Source organism: Hypanus sabinus, chromosome 9 (genome assembly GCF_030144855.1).
Source record: "Hypanus sabinus isolate sHypSab1 chromosome 9, sHypSab1.hap1, whole genome shotgun sequence".
In the NCBI taxonomy this organism is placed as follows: Eukaryota; Metazoa; Chordata; class Chondrichthyes; order Myliobatiformes; family Dasyatidae; genus Hypanus; species Hypanus sabinus.
Window position 1 is genome coordinate 33211942 of NC_082714.1, and position 23237 is coordinate 33235178.

General features: G+C 40.9%; 1 protein-coding gene across 3 annotated transcripts in view; it reads right to left on the minus strand.

Annotated features, from left to right (window-relative positions):
- rbfox1 (RNA binding fox-1 homolog 1) overlaps window positions 1-23237 on the minus strand; it is a 457674-nt gene that overhangs the window by 129408 nt on the left and 305029 nt on the right. For all 3 annotated transcript variants that reach the window (XM_059979445.1, XM_059979444.1, XM_059979446.1), the window contains exons 3-4: window positions 13093-13236; window positions 5249-5302 (exon numbers count right to left, since the gene is read on the minus strand). In XM_059979445.1, the coding sequence (XP_059835428.1) occupies window positions 5249-5302; window positions 13093-13236 (198 nt within the window). The remainder of the gene's footprint in view (window positions 1-5248; window positions 5303-13092; window positions 13237-23237) is intronic.

The following is a 23237-nucleotide window of genomic DNA, read 5'->3' on the forward strand; positions in this document are numbered from 1 at the left end:
TTTCCCCCTCCCCCTCCTACTTTCAAATCTCTTACTATCTTTCCTTTCAGTTAGTCTTGACAAAGGGTCTCAGCCTGAAACGTTGACAGTGCTTCTCCCTATAGATGCTGCCTGACCTGCTGCGTTCCACCTGCATTTTGTGTGTGTTGCAAATAATTTGCATTGGACTGTTTACCATTTTCTATTGATGCTGCCTGCCCTGCTGAGTTCCTCCAGCAATTTGGGTGTATTGCTTGGATTTCCAGCATCTATAAATTTTCTCATCTTTGTGAGTACTAAAGTCAGTTGATTTTTCCTTCTTGATTATAATCAAAATTACTAAGGATTTAAAACATTAGAAAAAAGTTAAAATTCTGCATGTACATGGTTTGTCATGTACTGCAGATTTATTTAGGTGAGCAATGGCAGTTCTATATTCGAAGGCCTGGAAATTTTAAGGCACACTTTTTTTCCCCCCAGTTTTAAAATGACTACGTCAAATGGGATAATGTGGAATAAAAATTACAGTTAATATAATAGAATATCAATATCAGATTAATTTTAAAGTTCAGGCAGCAGTATAGGAAGTACAGGAATCTTCTTCTATCCCAATACCAATATTGCTGTTGAGAATCTCAGTCACTTCAGAAAAAATATTTAAAAAGCTAAGGCAAAAAAAAAAGATACTAGGTGATGAATTTTGGTCAGAAGTAGATATAGGAGACATTTCAAAGGAGAAAAGGAAATGGACAGGTAGAAAGGTTTATAAAGGGAATTGCTTAGTTTTGGGCCATATTCTCCTGTGGAAACCTGGAAGGAAAGAGAACTGGGTGAAAGTAAAATTCTTGAAGGTTATAGCACTGGAAAACTGTACAAAGATGGGAAGAAGTAATGTACTCATAGTGAACATGGATGGGGCTAAGGGAGCCTTAATTCAAGTCACAGTATGGAAACAGAATTCACAATAAGCGGCATCTTATTGGGAATGAAAGGGAGAACAGCTGACTGAATCCTGGAGTAGCTGAATTTCAGAGATGGCAAAGCAATCAGAAAAACCTGGAGAGTTAAAAATGTAAGTATATCCTGTCAAATCTAATTCCATGTCCATGACGTTGCAAAGGGTGCTGTCGAGATGAATCTGGCAATTGAACAAGGAGTGATCCTTGGACTAACAATGTGAGTCCAGGAAGAAGGGCCATGGGTATATTAAACTAGAAGTAATCTGTTAACTAATTGGAATCTAGTAACAACCTGTTTTTAAATCAAGATTTTGTCTCCTAATATACTTCATTGTGTACAAATAGTAATGGGCTACTTTATAGGTTCAAAACCACTCTGAGCATACATACTGGTGAAGAATGATCACAGTCATTGAAGTGAACAAAACCACTGATGAAATCAAGTGACAACAAATTGTGATCGTAGAATGTGCCTGCAAAGCTCATAATTAATCACAGGAGGTCTGAGATGGAAATTCAGTATGGATAAAGGGTCAAGCTCCATCAAATTGGTGGGCAACACAAAATGGCAAGTCAGTTATGTCAGAAATGTCATGGTTCTACCAAGGCACGGGAGCCCTTCAAACCATTAAGAAAGAAGGCATGCATGTTTTCTTCAAGTGAATGACACTCTTGAAGAGCAACAATGAAGATGAAATGAGTCCATATACAAAATCATAAGTTTCAGAAATATTGTCAGCATAATGTGAAGCTTAATAAAAAGAAAATATGCTTTGGCGCAATACGGTATAATTTAATTTGGCTTGAGAGTTAATGATAAGCAGATTTGAGTATCTCCTGAGCCCAAAAATGTTATGAACTCCAATCATTTCATCAGCTCCAACACAAAAAAACTTTTCTGGTTGACAAACCATTAAAGAATGAAGAACTATAATGACAAGGAAAAGACTAACAAAATTATTGTGATTTGGGAATTAAAAGCCTCACTCGTGAGTCACGTTCTGCACATTACAACATCAAGCAAGTGCTAAAATTTGTCATTCTCCCAAGAATAGAGTTGAGGAATTTACAAGTCATATCGTGGTCATGAGAAACCTAATGCTTTCTCTTCAATTGCACTCTAAAAAAGTATATACGAATGCTCAAATAGTATTTGGGATATTGGTCATTATTTTTGGTGTTAGAATGTTTTATATATTTTTGTTGGGAAGACCATTCACTTTAGTCACTGACCATAAGATTATGTTGACTATGTCTGCTATTCCTAAGCTGACAACACTAAGATTGACTAGGTGGCTCTGCAATCCTTCTCAATGGAACTATGACATTGAATGCAGAATATTCAGACAAAACTCAGCAGGGGTTGCATTGCTGAGATTATATTGTAAAGAAGCACAACAAATATAGAAAATAAAACTTATAGTCTACAGGCTGTAGAAGATTATTTCCACATCATAGCAGGAAAAAAAAAACAAGAGCTTCGCAGAAAAAGTCCATTGTATAATGTGACTGAGCAAACAATGTGTGAATAAAGCGATGGACCAGATCAGACAGATCTGAAAGAAGACATGAAATCTGTTCTTCATAAATGCCACAAATTGTCAACCAACAGTGTTGTGGAGACATAGAGTAATGATACTACAAAAAACATTTGTCAAAGCGAAAAGCAAGCTGCTGGAGGAACACAGATTCCCCAACTTCCAGCAAATGCAGTCACTTGTGTCTCTAAGCCTTGTCAGAGATTTTTTTTCCCAGGGTGTATGTGTCAGATACTAGAGGGCATAGTTTTAAGCTGAGAGGGATGGATGTTTAAAATAAATTTACAAGGCAACTTTTGGTTTACATAGAGAGTGGCTTGGAACACTCTGTCAAGGGAAATGATAGAAGTAGGTATGACAGGAGCAATTAAAAGGCATTCAGACAGATACATGAACAGACAGAGTGTGATGCAGACTATGTACAGGAAAATGTGCTGTTTAAATTGATACCAGAGTCGGCATAGACAATGTGGGCTGAAGAACTTGTTTCTGAGCTCTGTTGTTCTGTGTTCCATGCCAGGCAATGGGTGACGTAAGTAGAGTAATGCAATAGATGGAGGGTTTGTCTATTGGTCTGTCAACTACAATAATACAGAAGGCAGAGCTGGAGGATGTGCAATAAGTTACCACTGAAGAACAGCACCTTCTTAAGCACCACTTCAGGTAAGGAAATGGCCTAAAAGAGCACTTCAGTAGTGGAGTGTGTCTGAGTATGAATTGAAAGCCATCTGAATTGGAAAGAAGTAACATACGTGGAACTGTGATCTGTCAGAGTGGTCATCTTAATGAGTGAGTTCCTGTGTGAAGTGCTGTCCAGGTGACTGACATTGAGAGACTGCACAACTATCACAAAGCACAGTTTAGAATTTCTGTTTTTTCGAATCGTTTTTCCTCATGGCTAATTTGCATATGACTGCAATTTAGTAGCTTTGCTTCAAGACTCACTCAGACTTGGGTCAATAGAACAGAATCTCATTTTATTTATAATAGCAAAGAAAAGGCATTTATTTCATTTTAAGTCAAATCTTGATTACATTTAAGTCAAGTCTTGATCACATTTAAAGTCAAATCTGTTACAAAGAGAAACATTAAGAAAAAAATACTTTGCTGTGTTTTAGTGTTGCTGTGTCTACAAAGGGTTGGAATTACGAACTGCCTATGAACCTATCATAACTTAGTGGGAAAAAAATCTGGGTTTTGAAATAATATAGGTCATTAAGTTTAAGCTGCAAAACAAAGACTCTGGGAGGATATACAGAGTTAAAGTGTAACCCATGAGATGTGGATTCTCCCAAACTCCAGGCCTTCAACTCCCCAATTCTGCAAGGAACAAAATTTCTAGACTCACATTCATATCAAGTGAAGTATCCATGCCTACCCTCAACTGGGTATCTCAGTGTGCTCAGTGGTTAGAGGGAAGGCTGGAAATATGTCCTACAATCCTCAAAATGGTTTCAGTTTCATAAATGACTAAAAAGTAAATGATGTTTGGAAACAGTAGGGCTTCCTGAGTTCTCGGTCCCTCACTGTAATTAGGAATGCTTCAATGATAAGAAATATCAACAATTTCACAAGTTTTGCTGGGTGCTCAGAGAAGCGAAAGCAATTATTGCACATAAATGCAATACTTGTGGTGACTGAGTTACCTGCAAAACTTCTGAAGGAGATAATAAGCAGGGGATGGATAGCTAACTTTCAGCTTTCTATTTTTGCTGTGTCTTTCTCAGTTTTCTGAAGCTCAATGTCTTTTTTTAAAAAGTGCACCTTAGCAGTCCATTCTCCTGATAAAAATACAGTACCACATTTTATTGGTTCTTATCCGGACTGAATGAATTGCAGTTTCAGAACTAATCAGTAGGAAGGGAGAAGAAATCAAAACCACCCACACCACTTATAACCCCACAATCAGTGCAGTCCATACATGTTAATCTATTTTTTTATATAAAAAACAGGCCCTTCAAACTACACCATCCAGCAATTCCCCAATTAAATCCTCCGATAATCATGGGACAACTTACAATGACCAATGAACGTCCTTGGAGGAAACTGGAGCATCCAGAGGAAACCCATGTGGCAACAAGGAGAACATAAACTCCTTACAGGCAGAAGCAGGAACTGACCCCTTTGCTAACCATTGCACTACCGTTCTGCCCCCATGGGCATAAACTTATCATCACCACCAATCATTTTAGATTGCCATTATTCCTGACACTACCTGATGATGAAAATATGGGGACAAATTTAAAAGTAGATGGAATATGATTTAAAAATTTTCACATTCTGATAAACAATTGCATTTCTTTCAATAGATTGGGATTTTGCCAGCAGAGTAATACACATAATGGAAACACTGGTTTCAAAGTTGGAAGGAACTGAACTGTTTCCCTAGTTTAGTGCTCTAAAAAATATGGTATGTTATAGTTTTCATTTCAATACATGCAAATATATTAGAAAACAGCCTTTAGCAGAAATATTAATCATTCTTTAAATTTAGCAACACATTTCTACATTGAAGTTATAGCTTGTAAAGAGAATTTACAAGAGGAAAAATGTTTAAAACCATGAATAAAAATGTTCAGATTAGTGCAAACATTGTCTTTGAAATAAAATGCTTAAAGAAATTTTGTGCCCTAGTGGTTGAATATTACAATAAGTCTAACTATTCACTGCTAGATCAGTTCAGTTGTTCCTCCTTATCTTACAGTTAACAGTTTTTTTTAAACACATACAAATCTATGAGCATGCAAATACATTACAGATTGGATACCTTACCTTCGATCCCCTCTCATTAAAAATTATTTCAACATCTAAGATTTTACCAAATTGCTGTGAAGATAAAACAAAGATTTTTTTTACAGTGTAAACTATTTTCATGTACATTTCAAAAAGCAGGAATTGCTCTAGGAGACTCTGACCATCTCTCAGCTCTGCCTTGACTATCCTGGGTGTTATATAAGACAATGATAATGCAATTGTCAATTAATTTTAACAATCAATTAATATGGTTTAGATTACAGTAGAACCAGATGTGAATTAAGGAAATAACCTCCAAAGAATGCTCAGAATGAACTAGTCTAAAGTCACAAATTCCCCTGAAGAATGTCAGCTGTCACACTGACTCAGAATATGCCTACTTGTGACCCGTGAAAGAAGTTCACACTAATGTCAACCTGTTATTTTGAATGGCCTGACCTTCTCAGCACCATGGGCCATGTTATCACAACATCTTCCATCAAAAATTTTCATTGAGGTGATTGGGATTCGGGATTGGGCAGGCAGTTGGGAGATATGGGGAGGTTCTGTTGCAAAATTTTGAAAAAGCCTTTGTTACCAGCTTAGCTATAGTTATTAGTTTAGTCTGTTGCCTGAGGTGTCAGGAATTAAAAATGCTTCTGATTTATTGAAACTTTCAAAATCCATTAAACTTATTATTTGAAGTAATGAAGATTATTATTTTTCTTCAAAGTATAAAGTATTGAAAAGATCTTTAAAACAATTAAATAAATTCACCCTATTTAAAATATATAAAACATGTCTTACTCCCTCACAGACCTTCTCCTCTATTTAAACCAATGGAGCAGACCTGATCAGTTCAATTTCAATTTCTAGTGGTAAGTGATGAGATATTTCCACTTGATAGAAAGTTTAGGACATCTGTACGTGTAACTGTATCTGTATCTGTAACTGGATCTCACTAAGATATCCAACATTAAGGATCCCCACCACCCAGGACATGCCCTCTACACAGCGTTACTGCAGAAGCCTAAGGGCACACACTCAGCGATTCGGGAACAGCTCCTGACCCTCCGCCATCTGATTTCTAAATGGACATTGATCCCATGAACACTACCCCAGTACTTTTTTTATTTTTGTTTTGCACTACTTTCTTTAACTTAACTATTTAATAGACACACACACAAACTGAATTTCATTAAGTGTGTGTGCATGTGGGTGTGTGTGTGCGTGTGCGTGTGCATGTGTGTGTGCGTGTGTGTGTATATATATATACAGATACACACTTATTGAAATTCATTTTTTTCCTTCTCTATATTTATCATGTATTTCATTGTAGTGCTGCCATAAAGTTAACAAATTTTACAACATTTGGCAGTGATATTAAATCTGATTCTAAGTCTGATAATATCATACAACTTTCTTCATCTCTGAGCAAGGTCTAGGCTGTACAGCCAATCTGACAGTGGCATGGGATTTCTTTTACTTCACTTCAGTTAACAAGTACCAGTCTTGTCTAAGCTTAGGATGTGCTGAGTAATGCAAGCCAGCTGCATCTGTCATTCCATTCATGAGTGGATTGGGTACGGAGTCCAGCAGCAGAGTCCAACTGGACTGGGGTTCCACAGTATTACACCAGAGTATCTGCCTATGGCATTCAGTTCTAATGCAGGAGTAGTGACCATAATGAAATGAAAGAAAATTCCTAGCCTGTAGACTAGCTGAAAAAAAGTAAGTTAAATGCATTTATGTTGGCTTTATTTACTTGGTTGTATTTAATAGTTTAAGTTATTTTGTGGTTTAATATATTTAAGTTGTTTCTATTTTTGAAATGTAAGTAGTTTCTTTAACAATTACTTAAACTAACTGCTAGTCAGAGATGTTTAAGAGCAACTTAAAAGGTCTTGGCAGTTTCGATAGCCATTGAGGGTCTGATGGCAGGGTTTTTTTTTAATCTCACTGGCTACTGGAGTATCCTTTGGGCCCGGGCTCTTGTGGAACTGCACAAGAGATGTCTTTACCACCACGGCTTCACCAGGGCTCGCTGGGTCCCTCCCACGAGAGTGGAATCATCTTGAAGTCCTCTGTATCTGATCCAACTAAATGCATGTTGGTTACATTACCAGTAGCGCTGCTGGGTGATGGGCCACATCCAGCTTAATTTGACCCATTATCTCTAATGATTGTTCAAATAACATATCCAAGATTTGCATCTATCTAATTTGTGCAGCAGTGAATCAGTATGTTCAGCTTTTAGCATTTCACGAGCTTGCTCATTCTGCAGATAAATTGAGACCCTGTCAAACACAGGTTATGTTCCATTGGTCTGAATAAGGCAAGATGACTTTCATTCTTTCAGAATCCAAATATCAATAATCAATGCCCCTCTCACATCTTTACTCTTTTCCACGAACGATGCAACTAATTTTCATAATTACAGCTTATAATCCAATCACCTTGACCCTATGGTAAAAACAAAACTTGGTAGAATTACCCAGCAGGTGAGGAATCTGAGAGAAATTTTTCAGTTCTGATAAAACACCACTGATCCTGAAAGATAAATTGTGCTTCACCATCCATAAATACTATCCAGATTCCTGAGTATTTCCAATATTTTCTGTTTTGCTTTCAGATTTGTTGTATTTGCAGCTTTTGGTGCATTAACCCGTAATCATTCTTGTTGTTTGTTTCAAGAGCCACAACATCTTTCCAGCACCAAGTTAAACTGTAATTGGTAAGCTAAATGTAGTTGCTCCGGTGTACCTTAGTGCTGAGCAGCTGCACCACTAACCCTGGCTTACCCAACCCCAGCCCTTACATGCAGCCTTTCTGCACTGAAATGTGGGGCAATTCTTTTGAACCAAATTCCTGGCAGAACCTCTCTCTGTATATACTATAGTGACTCCCTATACTACTGATTTTATTAGTGCTCTCATTTCTGAGATCCTACCCTGAACATCAGGTGGACTATCATCTTCCATACCTACTATTTTCCTTCCACTGAAGTAATAGTCTTCTCTTGCAGTGAATTTCTCTACATTAACTTTTGTCTTCCACGTGTTTCCTCAACTCCGAGCACCTGTTTGGTAAAGGACGCTTGGCAAAAACACAAGATTCGGCTGGTGCTGAAAATGTTGAGCAACACACACGAAGTGCAGGAGGAACTCAACAGATCAGGCAGCATCAACAAGGGGAATAAAGTGTCAACAGCTTAGGCTGAGACCTTTCATTAGGACTGGACGGGAAAGGGGTAGAAGCCAGCACAGGAAGGTGGAGGAGAGAAAGGAGTATCCCCTCTTTGTCTATTCCCCACTCTGGCTTTTTAATTCTTCCCATCTGCCTATCACTTCCTCCTGGGCCACCCCTCCTTCCCTTTCTCCTATGGTCCATTCTCCTCTCCTATTAGATTTCTTCCTCACCATCTCTTTACCTTTCCCACCTACTAGGCTTCACTTATCACTTCCAGCTTGCATCCTACTCCTCCTGCCACATTTTTGTTTTGGCATTTTCCTCCTTTCATTTCAGTCCTGAAGAAGGATTTCAGCCTGAAATGTCAACTGTTCGTTAATTCCATAGATACTGTATGATCTGCTGAGTTCCTCCAGCATTTTGTGTGCGTTGTTTTGCATTTCCAGCATCTGCAGACTTCTCATGTAGGTGATAGTGAGACCAGAAGAGAAGAAAAGTGGATGGGTGGAGGAATTGTGCGACTTGGCACTGTCTTGTATCTTAGTGAGAGAGAGTGAAAGGAATAAACACCCAAACTGATCAGCTGGGTAGGCTATAAAGTCTGGAACAGAAACAAATTTACCCAAAAGCTTGGCTAAGCCTGAATTGTGCTGTTCTATTCACCCATGCAGAAAGGAAGATTAGCAGCTTTGCTCTTCTATTGTTACCCAGTAGCCAAGCTGCAAAATGCATTGTGTGGACTTGGTATTGTTAGTGTCAGGTTCAAGTGTGAATCCCAGTAAATTCAGATGAATAAACTAAAATGAATTAAAAGCAACTTTAGCAAATTATTTTTAATACTGACTTATATAATCGAAAACTGGGAAAACCACTTTCATCCTTAGCTATACCTCATAGCAGGTAAATCTAGGATTAAATGTGACTGGATGAGGTATTTCACCAATTTTATAGTGGTTGTTTAGAGAACATTAAAATAAAACTATAAAATTAAGTTGCCAGAATAACACCATAGATTTTCCAAGCTCTAGAGACAGAAAACAAGATTATAGTTATCTTGGAGTTTCACAGTGGGAAAATAATTTAAATGATTTACTGTTAGCATTCTCAAAAAAACAGTAAGCTCTTGTGTCCCTGTCCTCAGTACACTGAGTATACTTACACAGAACACTGCCACAAGAAAGCAACATCCATCATCAAAGACCCCCACCAACCAGGCCATACTCTCTTCTCACTACTACCATTGGACAGGAGGTACAGGAGCCAAAGTCCCACATCACCTGGCTCAGGAACAATTGTTACCCTCTGTCCATCAGACTCCTGAACCTGCATGGATAACTAAATTCTCCATTACTCTGAAACAACAGATCCTATGACTTAGACTCAATTTCAAGAACTCATGTTCTCAGTATTATTTTCACTTGCATGGTCTGTCTACTTTTGCACATTGCTTGTTTAGTCAGTCTTTGCCTATGTATGTATAGTTTTATGTGAAATTCTATTGTATGTCTTTTTCCTTGTAAACATCTGCAAAAATATATGTCAAGGTTGTATACATATACTTTAATAATAAATTTTCTTTGAACATAGAACTCTGTATGACTCTTTAGTGAGTCTGTTGCTCTGTGCATAATCTTCAATTATTGCTAAACTGGACAATTCTCTCATCATTCCTTGGTTAACTAAATAATTTTTTATAGGAAAGACCTAAAGACATAGGGAGGCATTAGGAGGCGGAAACTAAATGCATTGAGGTTAAGAAAAGATTGTGAATCTGAATTAAATAGTCAATCTTCCAAAAAATATATAGTTTTTTTTTACATAACATATATTTATTTATTGAGATACAATTGGCCCTTCTGTACCTTCGAGTCACATTGCCTAGCAATCCCTAGAATTAATCCTAGCCTAATCATACGAGAATTTACAATGACCAATTAACCTAAATACATCTTTGGATTGTAGGAGGAAACTGGAGCATCTGGAGGAAACCTACATTGTCACGGGGAGAACATTCAAACTCCTTACAGGCAGCGGCAGGAACTGATTGCTGATTGCTGATACTGTAAAGCGTTGTGCTAATCACTATGCTACCATGCTGCCCTGTAGGTAAGGAAGTGGAAAAGTGAGTTAGTAAATTTGAAAAGGTTGGCAGAGTTGTCGATAGTATGGAAGGTTACAATGGGACTCTGATAAGATGCAGAAATGGGCTGAGAAGTGGCAGATGGAGTTCAATACAGAAAAGTGTGAGGGATACACTTTGGAAAGTCGAACTTGAAAGCAGAGAACAGGATTAATGGCAGGACTCTTAGCAATGTGGAGAAACAGAAGGATCTAGGAGTCCACAACAACAGATCTCACAAAATTGCCACACATGTTGATAGGGTTGTTAAGAAGGTATATGGTGTGTTGGCCTTCATTAATCAAAGAATTGAGTTCAAGAGATGCAAGGTAATTTTGCAGCTGTATAAAACTTGGGTTAGAACCACACTTGGGGTATTGTGTTATGTTTTGATTGCCTCACTAGAGGATGTGGAAGCTATAAAAAGAGTACAGAGAAGATTTACCATGATACTGCCTGGATTAGAGAATATGTCTTATGAGGATAGATTGAACCAGCTAGGGCTTTTCTCTTTGGAGCAAAGGAGGATGAAAAGTAACTCAAGACAGATGTATAAGATAATAAGAAGCATTGATAGAATGACAGCTAGCAACTTTTCCTCAGGTGGAATTGGCTAATATGAGAGGGCATAATTTTAAGGTGATTGGAGCAAAATATAGGGAGGATGTCAGAGGTAGGTATTTTACACAGAGTGGTGAGTGCATGGAATGCACTGCCAGGGGTGGTGGTAGAGGCAGACATATTAGGGTCATTTAAGGGACACTTGGATAAGCACATGGATGAAAGAAAAATGGAGGGCTATGTGGGAGGAAAGGGTTAGATTGATCTTAGAATAGGTTAAAAGTTTGGCAAAACATTATGGGCATGAGGACCTACACTGTGCTGTTCTGTACTGTTATTTATTTCATTTGTTTTATTTAGCAATACAGTGCCATGTCACCTCAGCAACCCCACAACACTGATTAACCCTAACTTAATCACAGGACAAGTTACAATCACCAATTAACCTATCCAGTATGTACTATGGGGAGGAAACAGGAATATCTGGGGGAAACCCACGCATTCCACTGGGAGGTCGTACTGGGCTTCCTTACAGAACAATGCCAGAATTGAACTCTGGAATGCCCTGAGCTGTGATAGCATTTACTAACTGTTACGCTAGTGACCTATGTCCTAAGTTGTATTTTCTAGGTTTGTGAAGTCCAGATGAAGGCCAAGAACTTCAGTTGGAAGATTCACAGAGCACCATTGTCAGTTTTCCCTGTACAATGTTGCACTGTTATTTTCAGCAGTGGGTGGACAATTGATTTTTGCAACTTCTCATGGTTGCTGTCCACAGCCTGCACTTAAAAGGATATACCACAATCCAGTTGCAAGTGAATGCTGCAGTATCCATTCATTGAAGTGCAACAAAGGCAAGAAGTATGTGATTATGCAAGATATACTGGCGATGAATAGTGCCCACATGAGGCATGTTATTTTTGTAAGATGATCACAAAGACTGTCTAGAGTTAAGGCTTCCAGGAATGTCTCTATAAGATCCAAAGTGATATGAGTGCAGTTCATGAATACCTACACTCTAGGAATGTTTAAATCTCTGGGTGTACCCTATGTGCCTCTAAAGCGGTGTTCACAACATTGGTTAATGGTAAGGGTCCATAGCATAAAAAGGTTGGGAACCCCTGCTCTAATGGCTGAAGTCATGTTCCTCGAGTATATAATCTGGTTCATCTTTCCAGTACAGCAAGGAACAGCATACAGGTGATGTGGCAAGGCAGACTTCAGTAGTAGCGCCCTGGACCGATCCTGAAGCTAGAAAACTGAGTGTGACTATAATAGTGACCTCCATGGGCAAACTAGTGGGGCAAATTTGCAGGCTGTAGCATAGGTTGTAGAGGGTTAAAGATCTCAGTGAGGACAATGAATCCGGTTTGAGTGTTGGCAATTTAAAAAGCACAGTGTCAGGAAAAAACTCACCAAAAGCTCATGAATCAAATCCTCGAAGAGGTGTAAATGCTTGCAGATAGGTGCCCAACATTCCTTGATTCTAAAGTAGGCCAATTTTCGACTGAACAATGCTATTTTTGTGTTGTAACATGTGCAAAGGATGTTATAGGCCTTAACGTTTCTAAACCCTTGTCAAATTCACAAATGCTTGAATGGGCTGGCTGTTAATGAAGATATGTGAATTTTAAAGATTGTATTAAATTTTAAGTATAGCATATGATTCTCTTTAATACAATGTCCAGAAAGGTAAGTTTGTGTAATTTAAACAGTTTTGACCAATCATTCAACAGGATGCCTTATCTCCCTCTTAACAGCTAATATGGCAGGGATTCATAACTGATAAATCAAATGGTCAACGCTGTCTATAATGACCATCTTTGGGACCAACCTCATTTGTCCAGACAGGTAGACTCCAATTCAAGTTTGAATTATTAATGTTTCGTAGGGTCTGTTTGCCATTAAATGCTCATAATGCAGACAATCTTTTAAGCCAGGCTTGATTGTAATTTGATCATTTGATTACAACATTTAGAATGACGCTTCCTGGTTCATTATCCACAGTACTTACGCCAAACATTTGCCTGAGGTCTGGATCTCGAAATCTGAATGGAATATTGGAGACATGCAGCCGTTTGGGCTGTGTTTTGTTATCTGTGTTTTCGGTAGACTGTGTTTGTTGTTGTCCGTCAGTCTGTGCTGCATCATCTGTCTGCTAAAACGGGAAAACACACAAGAAACCAAATTCAGCATCGGCAGGAATATTATTGATTACCAGAACAGTGTTTTGATCAAAAAGCTGAACTGAATTCCTCTCAGGTTTCAAGTTCTGTTGTCTTACCTGCATTCAAAAAATTCCTCATCATTGTTCTGTTGATAAATGTGTCAACCTTTGTAACCTAGCAGCATCTCATAAAAAAACATTAAAATAGTAACTTGATTGGTGTTCCTCTATGATGTAAATTGAGCTCACTATGCTAGCAGGTTGTGAGGACAATTTCTAATCATTTTAGAACAATGGTTATAGGATTTTTCACATCCTCATGTTTTACAGGAGATAGGACTTCACTTTATTATTTGCATCTCGGACACAAATCTCTCAGTACTGCAGTGTAGTACCAGTTTTGGACCTGATTACTTATTTGTTAAAATGAACAATAAGGCCATTCAGCTCATTGGATCCATGTTAGCTTCCAATGGATCAATCCTTTTGGTCCCATTTCTCTTCCTTATTTTCCTCTACCCATTCAATTCATTCTCTCCCATTGGCCCATCAATTCCCCCTTTGATGGTTTTACCAGTTAATGGCACTTAAAGGTAATTTTCTGGGGCTAATGAACTTACCAGCATGTCTTTGAGATTTGAAAAAAGAAAAAGAACACCCAGCAGAAACCCATGTAGTCACTGGGATAATCTACAGTCTTACATGTACATCTGACAAAATTAGCAACAAATTTTGACCCTTGGAGCTGCGAGACAGCAGAACTGGTTGCTGTGCCCACAACCAAAGTAGGGCTTTCACACAGAGCTTCTGACCTTGACAGGAAATTGGTTCCTGCTGAGCCAAGCTGGCATATGCAAAATGTTTGTGTTATGAAATAACCTTGACAGAGTAAAGTATGCCTTCAGTCCACAAGTCAACTTGAGCAAAATGCATTAGCACAAATCCAATCATTGCAGCTGCTTTACATCTCGTGAAATATTTTTAGTGCTGCTGACAGCAAATATATTTTGATGCACCACAGGTGCATTACCAAAATGGCTTCCTCAGTATATTACCTGAATGGATAATTTAGATCTATCCCTTCATAACAATGGGAACAGTAAGAAAGTTTTATTTGGATAAGCAATGAGGTAAAATGGATGCAAAATTAAAACGCACTATTTTCACTTGGAGTGAGATATTGGTGCGCACCACCACATCTGTAGTCCTCGCCTCATAGCATGGTGGCATGAATACTCAGTGATATTAATTCCTGAGGCTTCTATGCACATCAATGGTTAAGATCATGTCTCATAAGATATAGGAGCAGGATTAGACCATTTGGCCGATCATGTCTGCTCCATCATTTCATCATGGCTGACCCACTTTCCCTCTCAGCCCTAATCTCCTGCCCTCCCCAAATCCTTTCATGGTCTGACTAATCAATAATCTATCAACCTCTGCCTTAAATATACCCAACATCTTGGCCTCCACAGCTTCCTGTGGACAATGGATTCCACATATGGGGGCACTGGCACTGACGTGTGGAATTCTGCTGCAGAATTTGGTGTAGTGGGTGCAGTGGGGTATGGTGGATTGATTAAGGAGTCTTTTCTCCTGGTCTTATAAGGAAAGTGAAAAACATACCTTAAATCAACTCTTCAGGTGTCAGATCTTCCTCCCGCAGTATTCACCTGACAGGAAAGTCAAATCAGCTTTCTGTATTGAGGCCAAAATTATAATTGCAGTATGGATCAGATGAAGTCATCAGACCCTAAACTAAATACCAGTTTCAGTTGTATATTCTCACTGCTTTCTCACAAGTGGGATTAAAACTGAAGTAAGGAGTGAACCATTTGGGATGTTAGCAATGAGATAGCCTGACTAAATGCCTTCAGGCTTCAGTTAGGGGAATAGAGTTAAAATAACACTCAAAATCCTTTATTTTCATTGATTTTCTAAATCTGTAAGACCAAATATTTTATTTGACGACATGACCAATTTCTGTCAGGAACTGTAGGAAACCCAAACATCTCAAGACCAGTATTTTGTACATGTATATGACACTTTGAATGAGCAGTTTCTAAGCTAACTTTAAAATTACATTTTGCCTCCAATCCCTTTTATAAATTTGAAAATAAATTTGAGAAATTATGATTGATGACTTTGCATTGATTATATTCCTGAATTTTGTACTCATGGCAAATTTGTCCTGAAATACCTTCTGGCACAAAATAAAAACAAATTAGTATTTCAAATCATCAGTAGGTTATGAGTTTGATGCATCAACCATTGTAGAACTACAAACATGGAGACAAGACGGTTCATCTAAGTCACCTTGTTCAAATCACAGGTTTTCATTTTGTTTCCACATTCTCTGGAATATTTTTCCATCATCTATCATTATTAAACCCACTGCATTAATTTTCCCAGTTCCATTGCCTTTGTCAACATGTGGTACCTTGTCAAAGACATTCTTCTACTAAATACATAGGGAGGTTATATTTCAATTTAATCAAATTTTACCAGGCCTCAGCTGGAGTACTGTGACCAGAATGCTAATCACCAAGGTACTGGAAGGATATGATAGTGCTGGAGAGTTTGCAGAGTAGATTCAGCAGGTTGTTGCCTGGGATGGAGTAGTTTCTATTTGAGGAGAGAATGGAAAATGGAGTTTAAGAGTGGACATGAGTAAGGTATATAAAATTAGGAATGGGATAGATAGGTTAGACTACAGGAGAGTTTTTCTTCCTGTCTGTAGGACATAAAATAGAGGGAATAGATTTAGAGTAAGGAGGAAGTGATTTAGAGGGGTTTAGGAGGGACCTTCTTCAGTCAGGAAGTGGTAATATCTGGAATACACTGACAGAATGTTTGAACTGAGAATGTTTAAGGAGGGTCTGGATTAACACCAGAGTCGTTAAGGCATGGGTGGCTGTGGACCAGTTGTGTTTCCTCCATTCAGACTCTGCAAACTTTGTTGAATAGACACACAATATTTATTTCCAACACAACTTTTTCTTCCACCCTTCACCAGAGAAATATTAATCAAACCGGCTGGGAAATATCTAGCTCTGGACGATGTCACCATCTTCTGCTCTGATCCGAGGTCAGTTTGCAGGCTGCGACCTGTTTGAGCTGGCATTAGAGGCCAGGGTCAACCGCACGAAGAGGTCAACTGCTCTTCGGCAACTGACCTGACCGATTCAGCGTCCCCTTCACCATCAGGTCTGATCATGTGACGGCGTTGGGGGTCTGGTTCGGAGTGGGGGGGGTGGGGGGAGCGAAGTGAGCAACAAGAATTTGCCAGAGCAGACTGGCAAAGTAAAGCAGAAGCTGGGACTGTGGGGAGGGCGTGCCCTATCGATAATGGCGAAGAACCTGATCTGCAGGTATGAGGTGTTTTCAGTATTGCTGCATTTGGTGCAAGTGTGGCCCACCTCCAGCTCCTCTAGCTTGGAAATCACCCAAGCTGTCTTCAGGTTCATTTGGAAATATGAGATGGAGCGGATCAGACGGGTCACCTTACACAAGTCCCTGGACAATGGGGGCAAAAACGTTCCCAATGTCGCCCTCATCCTGATGACCAGCTTTGTGCGTGGCTGCATCAGGTTCTGTGTGGAACCCAATTATATGGGCACCAAGTACCACTACGTGCCTAGGTCCTACCTGTTGCCCTGGTTACGAAGGATGGGTCTGGCCCCTTTTCCACGCAATGTCCCAGTCAGCTGGACGTTGCCGCACTACCTGTCCTACGTGGAGAAGTTCTTACAGAGCAACGCCTTTGACCACAGGGGCATCAGGCAATGGTCAACACAGAATGTCCTGCAGACACTGCAGGACAAGGATGTGATAGACACAGTGGGGTAGTTCCCTGAGCAGAGTGTCCAGGTCATCTGGCAAAATGCTTCAACGACAGACCTCTGAGAGGGGCCTCCCAGTCAGATCCCCCCAGTATGCCTGTAATATCACCTCCACAACCCACTGTCCACGGTAGGACTGCGATGGGAACCAATCAGTAACTCACCCCCTTGCACACTGTGGGTTTGTGCAGAAGGTCTGGGGGAAGATGAAAGGGCTTGCGTCATGCTTCACCCCCAGTGGCTGCATAACAGAGGGCTCTCTGATCTACAGGCTGTTCCCAGGGGTGCACACGGAGGCAAACTGCAGGTGCTACTGGCAGATCATCAACTCGGCGAAAGATGCTCATTGGTCTGCCTGAGACTTGTTGGTCTACCAGCAGCTCAAGATGTCCGTGGCAGAATGCTGCCAACTGGCACATTCTCAACTGCAGAATTACGTATTAAGGGACGCACTGAAACTCCGTGCAGCCACTGCAAGGGCCCAGTGGTACCACGAAGGACCACGGTGTAGGGTTCTTCTCCCGTGGGAGAGGGAGAGGTTGGGTAGGGGGGAGGAAGCCCCTCAATTACGTTTGTATTGCCTTAATATGAGCCCCCAGAGTGCCACAAGAGTGGCAGAATTACTTTACACTGTATGGGAAGTATTGACAATGTCTGTAAAGAATGTAGAGTCATTGTAGAATTGTAGAGTCATAGAAACTAGCTCTGTATTTTCTTGAAAATGGAATGCTAATTAAGGAAGTCCAGGCATTAAGCAGGGGTTGTGATGCAATACAAATGGAAGGCTGGGAATATCAGTGAATATGGATATGTTCTTCTAGTCTTCTACACTTAGGGGGATGGTCAGAGATCGAGGTGGGTTGAGGTGGCTACAACCATTTCATTGAAGAGCTTGGGGGCAGCTATTTCTACTTCTGGCCCCCACTAAAGAAGCTCTTATTCTGGAGGTGCACTATTTGCTTTTGTTCATTTTCTGGGAATCCCACAATTAAGCACAGTGTGTTGTCTTTAAGGCATTTGTTTAGTTTATTATATTTTCGCTTTAGTAATTCGTTTGTTATCGCTTTCTAGTTAAAGCTAAGGTTGTTTAAAGTAAATTTGTTGTCTGTGATATATCGCGGCATGCGATAATGTCACACCCGGTTACGCCGCATCTTTAATGTAATATAGTTGTTGTAGTTTTACTTTTGCAAGTATTTATGATGTAAATGTGATGTCAAGAAGGAAACAAGTACTGTATATATTTTGTATTGTTTTATCAACAGTTTTCACCATATGTTAATGTGGAAGAGTGAACAGTAAACAGTTAATCTTACTGGGACCGCCCCATTGACTGGTTTATGCTTGGTGTTTAGTTCAGAGTTCTTTTACACCTATGCGAGAACACTACAGTGAAAAGGCGGCATTACCAGGTGTTTCAATGGCATCACGATCCAGCATCAAGTCGTTGCCATCCAGCGACAGGGACAGTAGGGCATCAACAAGTAAGGCTGCCCGTGCAAGAGCTAAGGCAGAAGCCGCCAAGGTGCGAGCATTGTACGACGAACAAGAAGCAAAATTTAAAAAGGAAGCAGCTGCCAGAGAAGCCGAAAACCAAAGGGAAAAGGCTGCCAGAGAAAAGGAAACGGCTGACAGAGAAGCCGAAAACCAGTTGGAAAAGGTAAGGATAGAGTCAGAGTTAGAAGTGCTGACGCTACACCGAGAAGCAGAAGCTGCCAGGGTGGAAGCAGAGATAACAGTAAGTGCTGAAGAAATGCATGTTCTGGATGACGTAAAATCTACTTCAGTAAGGACCAGATTGGAACGCACAAGCGACTATGTCCGATCTCAAATGGACTTGAAGATTTGTTCTTCCTCTCCATACTTATATGATAAAATCCCACCTCATGAGGAGTCTCAGACAGGCCCAATTGCATCACATCCATCCAAGGAAGACAATTTACCCTTGCAACTCCGCGATGAATTCAAGAACAAAAGGGCTGATGATAAATACTTCTCGACACCAAACTTACCAGATTTGGCGAGAGGAGAGGCAAAGACTGAATTCAGAACAGCAAATTCCATGACAAATGTACACCCTCAGTCATATACCCACCGACATATTCCCCCAGCCAGCATGCCATTTGCAGTTGAACATATGGCACAGTATTTAGCACGATGAAATCTCGTCACTTCAGGACTATATCAGTTTGACGATAAACCTGAAAATTACCGTGCATGGTACTCCACATTTGCCAACGCTATCCACGGAGTTCTGCTTGGAGCAACCCAAGATTTGGATCTTATGACAAAATGGCTGGGAAAAGAATCATGCGAACAGGTGAGACTCATACATTAACAACCCCAAGCTGGCCTTACACAAAGCAGGGGAGAGACTTCGGGAGTGCTATGTGGCCCCTGAACTTATTGAAACGGCACTATTTTGATGTCTGGAAAACTTTCCTAAGGAGTCAGCCAAGGACCACACTAAGTTAAGAGAGCTCGGAGATTTACTCATGGAGATTCAAGGCGCCAAAGAAGACAGCTATTTAACTGGTCTATTATACCTAGATACTTCATATGGGACTAGACCAATCGTGGACAAACTTCCATCTGGTTTGCAGGAAAGGTGGGTGTCTGTTAGCTCAGAGTACAAGGAAGAGAATGATGGTCGATTTCCTCCCTTTGAGTATTTCACTAGGTTTGTGTGTAAGGAGGCGAAGAAGCGAAACGACCCTAGCTTCATGAGTCCAGGTAGCAGTACAATTTACACCAAGCCAGTTAAATCCACTTCAAATAATTTCAACATCAATAAACCTGTCTCATTGCATAAAACTGAAGTTTTACAACTAACAATGACCCTAGCAAGAATTGTCCATTGCACAACAAACCCCACCCCCTCAAAAAATGCAGAACGTTTAGGAAAAAACACCTTGAAGAGAGAATGGCCCTTTTCAAGGAGAAAAAAATATGTTTTAAATGCTGTTCCTCTACCTCTCACCTTGCTAGAGAGTGTACGATCTCTGTGAAGTGCCCAGAATGTAATAGCACTAATCACGATGGGGCCATGCATCCCGGCCCGTTACCGCAAAACGACAAAGCTCCTTCACCCTCACAACAAGACGGCGGGGAGGGAGAGGCTCACTCCAGGACAACTGCTGTCAGCTCAAGCTGCACAGAAGTTTGCGGTCAAGCTCAGTCAAGCCGTTCTTGTTCAAAGATCTGCCTCACTAAGGTGTACCCTAAGGGAGCCAAAGACAAGGCCATCAAAGCCTACATAATTCTGGACGACCAGAGCAATCTCTCACTGGTCAGACCAGAGTTCTTTGACTTGTTCAACATTGAGAGTAATCAGTTCCCATACTACATTAGAACTTGCTCAGGCAGCGTGGAAACTTATGGAAGGAAGGCAGAAGGCTCCCAGCTTGAGTCCCTGGATGGTAAAGTCGTCATCTGTCTCCCTCCACTCTTAGAGTGCAATGAGATTTTGAATAACTGCACTGAGATCCCAACGCCAAATGCAGTGCTACACCAGCCACATCTCCACCACATTGCCAAGCACATCCCAGAACTGGATCCAAAAGCAGAAATACTCCTGCTATTAGAAAGAGATGTTCTCCGGGTGCACAAGGTTAGGCAGCAGGTCAATGGACCACACAATGCCCCCTTTGCCCAACGCCTGGATCTGGGCTGGGTGGTGGTAGGAGAGGTGTGCCTTGGCAATGTACACAAACCAACAGTTAACACACTCAAGACCAATGTGCTAGAGAGTGGCCGCCATTCAATTTTTCAACCCTGCACATGTTTCATGTGTATCAAGGAAGCACGACAAGGTTTTAACAAATGTAAAGTAACCGACAAGACGCTGGGTCAGTCAGTCTTCGCTCAAACTGAGCATGATAATAAACTTGCTCCATCAGCACAAGATGCCATTTTCTTAAAAATAATGGACACCAAAGTCTTCAGAGACAAAGCAAATAATTGGGTCGCCCCACTACCTTTCAGAGAACCACGCCAGCGCTTGCCAAACAACAAAGAGCAGGCAGTCAAGCGGTTCACGTCCTTGCAAAAAAACCTGAAAAGGAAACCTGAGATGCAGCAACAATACGTAGCATTTATGGAGAAGATCTTCGCTAATGGACATGCTGAAGTAGCACTGCCACTGAGAGAAGGCGAGGAGTGCTGGTACCTCCCAACGTTTGGGGCTTACCACCCACAAAAACTCAATCAGATCAGGGTGGTCTTTGACTCCAGTGCTCAGTGTGCTGGTATCTCCCTTAATGACATGCTCCTTACAGGCCCCGACCTTAACAATACCCTTCTCGGGGTCCTGCTGCGCTCCCGGAAGGAGAAGGTCGCAATCTTAGCAGACATCCAGCATATGTCCCATTGCTTCTTAGTACAGGAGGACCATCACAATTTCCTCCATTTATTATGGCACGAATGTAACTTACCTCGCACTGTGGATGAATTGGCCCAGGCAAAGGACGTCATCTTTAAAGCAACTCAAAGAGCAGCTTTTGCGAGGGAGTTTTCAGCTCTCCAAGCGAATAAACCAATACCAAAGGACAGCCCTTTGAGGAAATTCAACCCAATCCTAAAGAACGATATCATTTGCATCTCTTAATACGTTGAGACATCTTAATACACTCCCAACTTCCAGCTGCAGAAAAGAGTCCAGTAATCCTGCCCAAAGACAGCCATGTGTCCTTACAGCTAACTCGCCATCACCATGAACAGGTAAGGCATCAGGGCCGTCACCTGATGGAAGGAGCAATAAGGGCATTGGGACTGTGGATCTTGGGAGGTAAAACACTGATCAATTCAGTACTCTACAGGTGTGTAACCTGCAGGAAACTGTGAGGGAAGTTGGAAGCTCAACGTATGGCGAACCTCCCACCAGAATGCCTTGAAGCCTGCCCTCATTTTACATATGTGGGGCTCAATGTATTTGGTCCCTGGACTATCACTACGAGACACACCAGAGGAGGACAAGCAGAGAGCAAGCAGTGGGCCATCATGTTTAGCTGCATGAGTTCAAGAGCAGTACACATTGAGGTAATCGAATCTTTGGATACATCCAGCTGCATTAACGCTCTCAGGCGCTTCTTTGCGCTAAGAGGCCCAGCAAAACACTTAAGGCCTGATTGCGGCACGAACTTTGTTGGAGCGTCCAAGGAGCTGGGGATGGACAAAACGGTGCAAAGGTACCTCAGTCAGCAGGGATGCAACTGGGAGTTCAACACACCACTGCCTCTCACATGGGATGCGCATGGGAGCGGATGATTGGTATCGCCAGAAGAATTCTCGATTCAATATTTCTGCAGCAACGCACCCGACTGACCCACGAGGTACTGTGGACACTAATGGCAGAGGTCACAGCCATTATAAATGCACGACCACTCCTACCTGTGTCTTCTGACCCGGAAAACCACTTCATATTCTTGCCATCAATGCTCCTCACGCAGAAGGCAGGAGCTTCCCCTCCACCTGGGGACTTCTCTGATAAGGATTTGTACACAAAACAATAGAGACAGGTTCAGGCTCTGGCAAATTGGTTCTGGTCTTGTTGGATACATGAATATCTACCTTTGTTGCAACACAGACAAAAGTGGACAGAACCCCAAAGGAATCTTCAAGTTGGAGATTTAGTCCTGCTCAGGGACAAGCAAATCACCAGCAACTGCTGGCCAATGGCCAGAATCACTGCCACATTCCCTAGTAGGGATGGACATGTCAGGAAGGTTGAGTTGAAAACTTCTGACCAAGGTGATGTGAAAATTTACAGAAGGCCAGTTGCAGAAGTCATTCTACTTCTCCCTAATGACTGATTTAGAGACTGAAGTTTTGTATTATGTTCATTGTGACCTTACGAAGGTCAGGCGGGGAGTGTGTTACCTTTAAGGCATTTGTTTAGTTTATTATATTTTTGTTTTAGTAATTCATTTGTTATCGTTTTCTAGTTAAAGATAAGGTTGTTTAAAGTAAATTTGTTGTCTGTGATATATCGCGGCATGCGATGACATCGCACCTGGTTACGCCGTGTCTTTTGGGAAAATACCGGTTTGGAGAAACGGGAAGGAGGGGGCTTATGAGTGTGCAGGATCAGCGCGAGAAAAGTTTTCGTTCTACGCACTAGAAACATCAGTGAAACAACGCTGTAAGTTCATG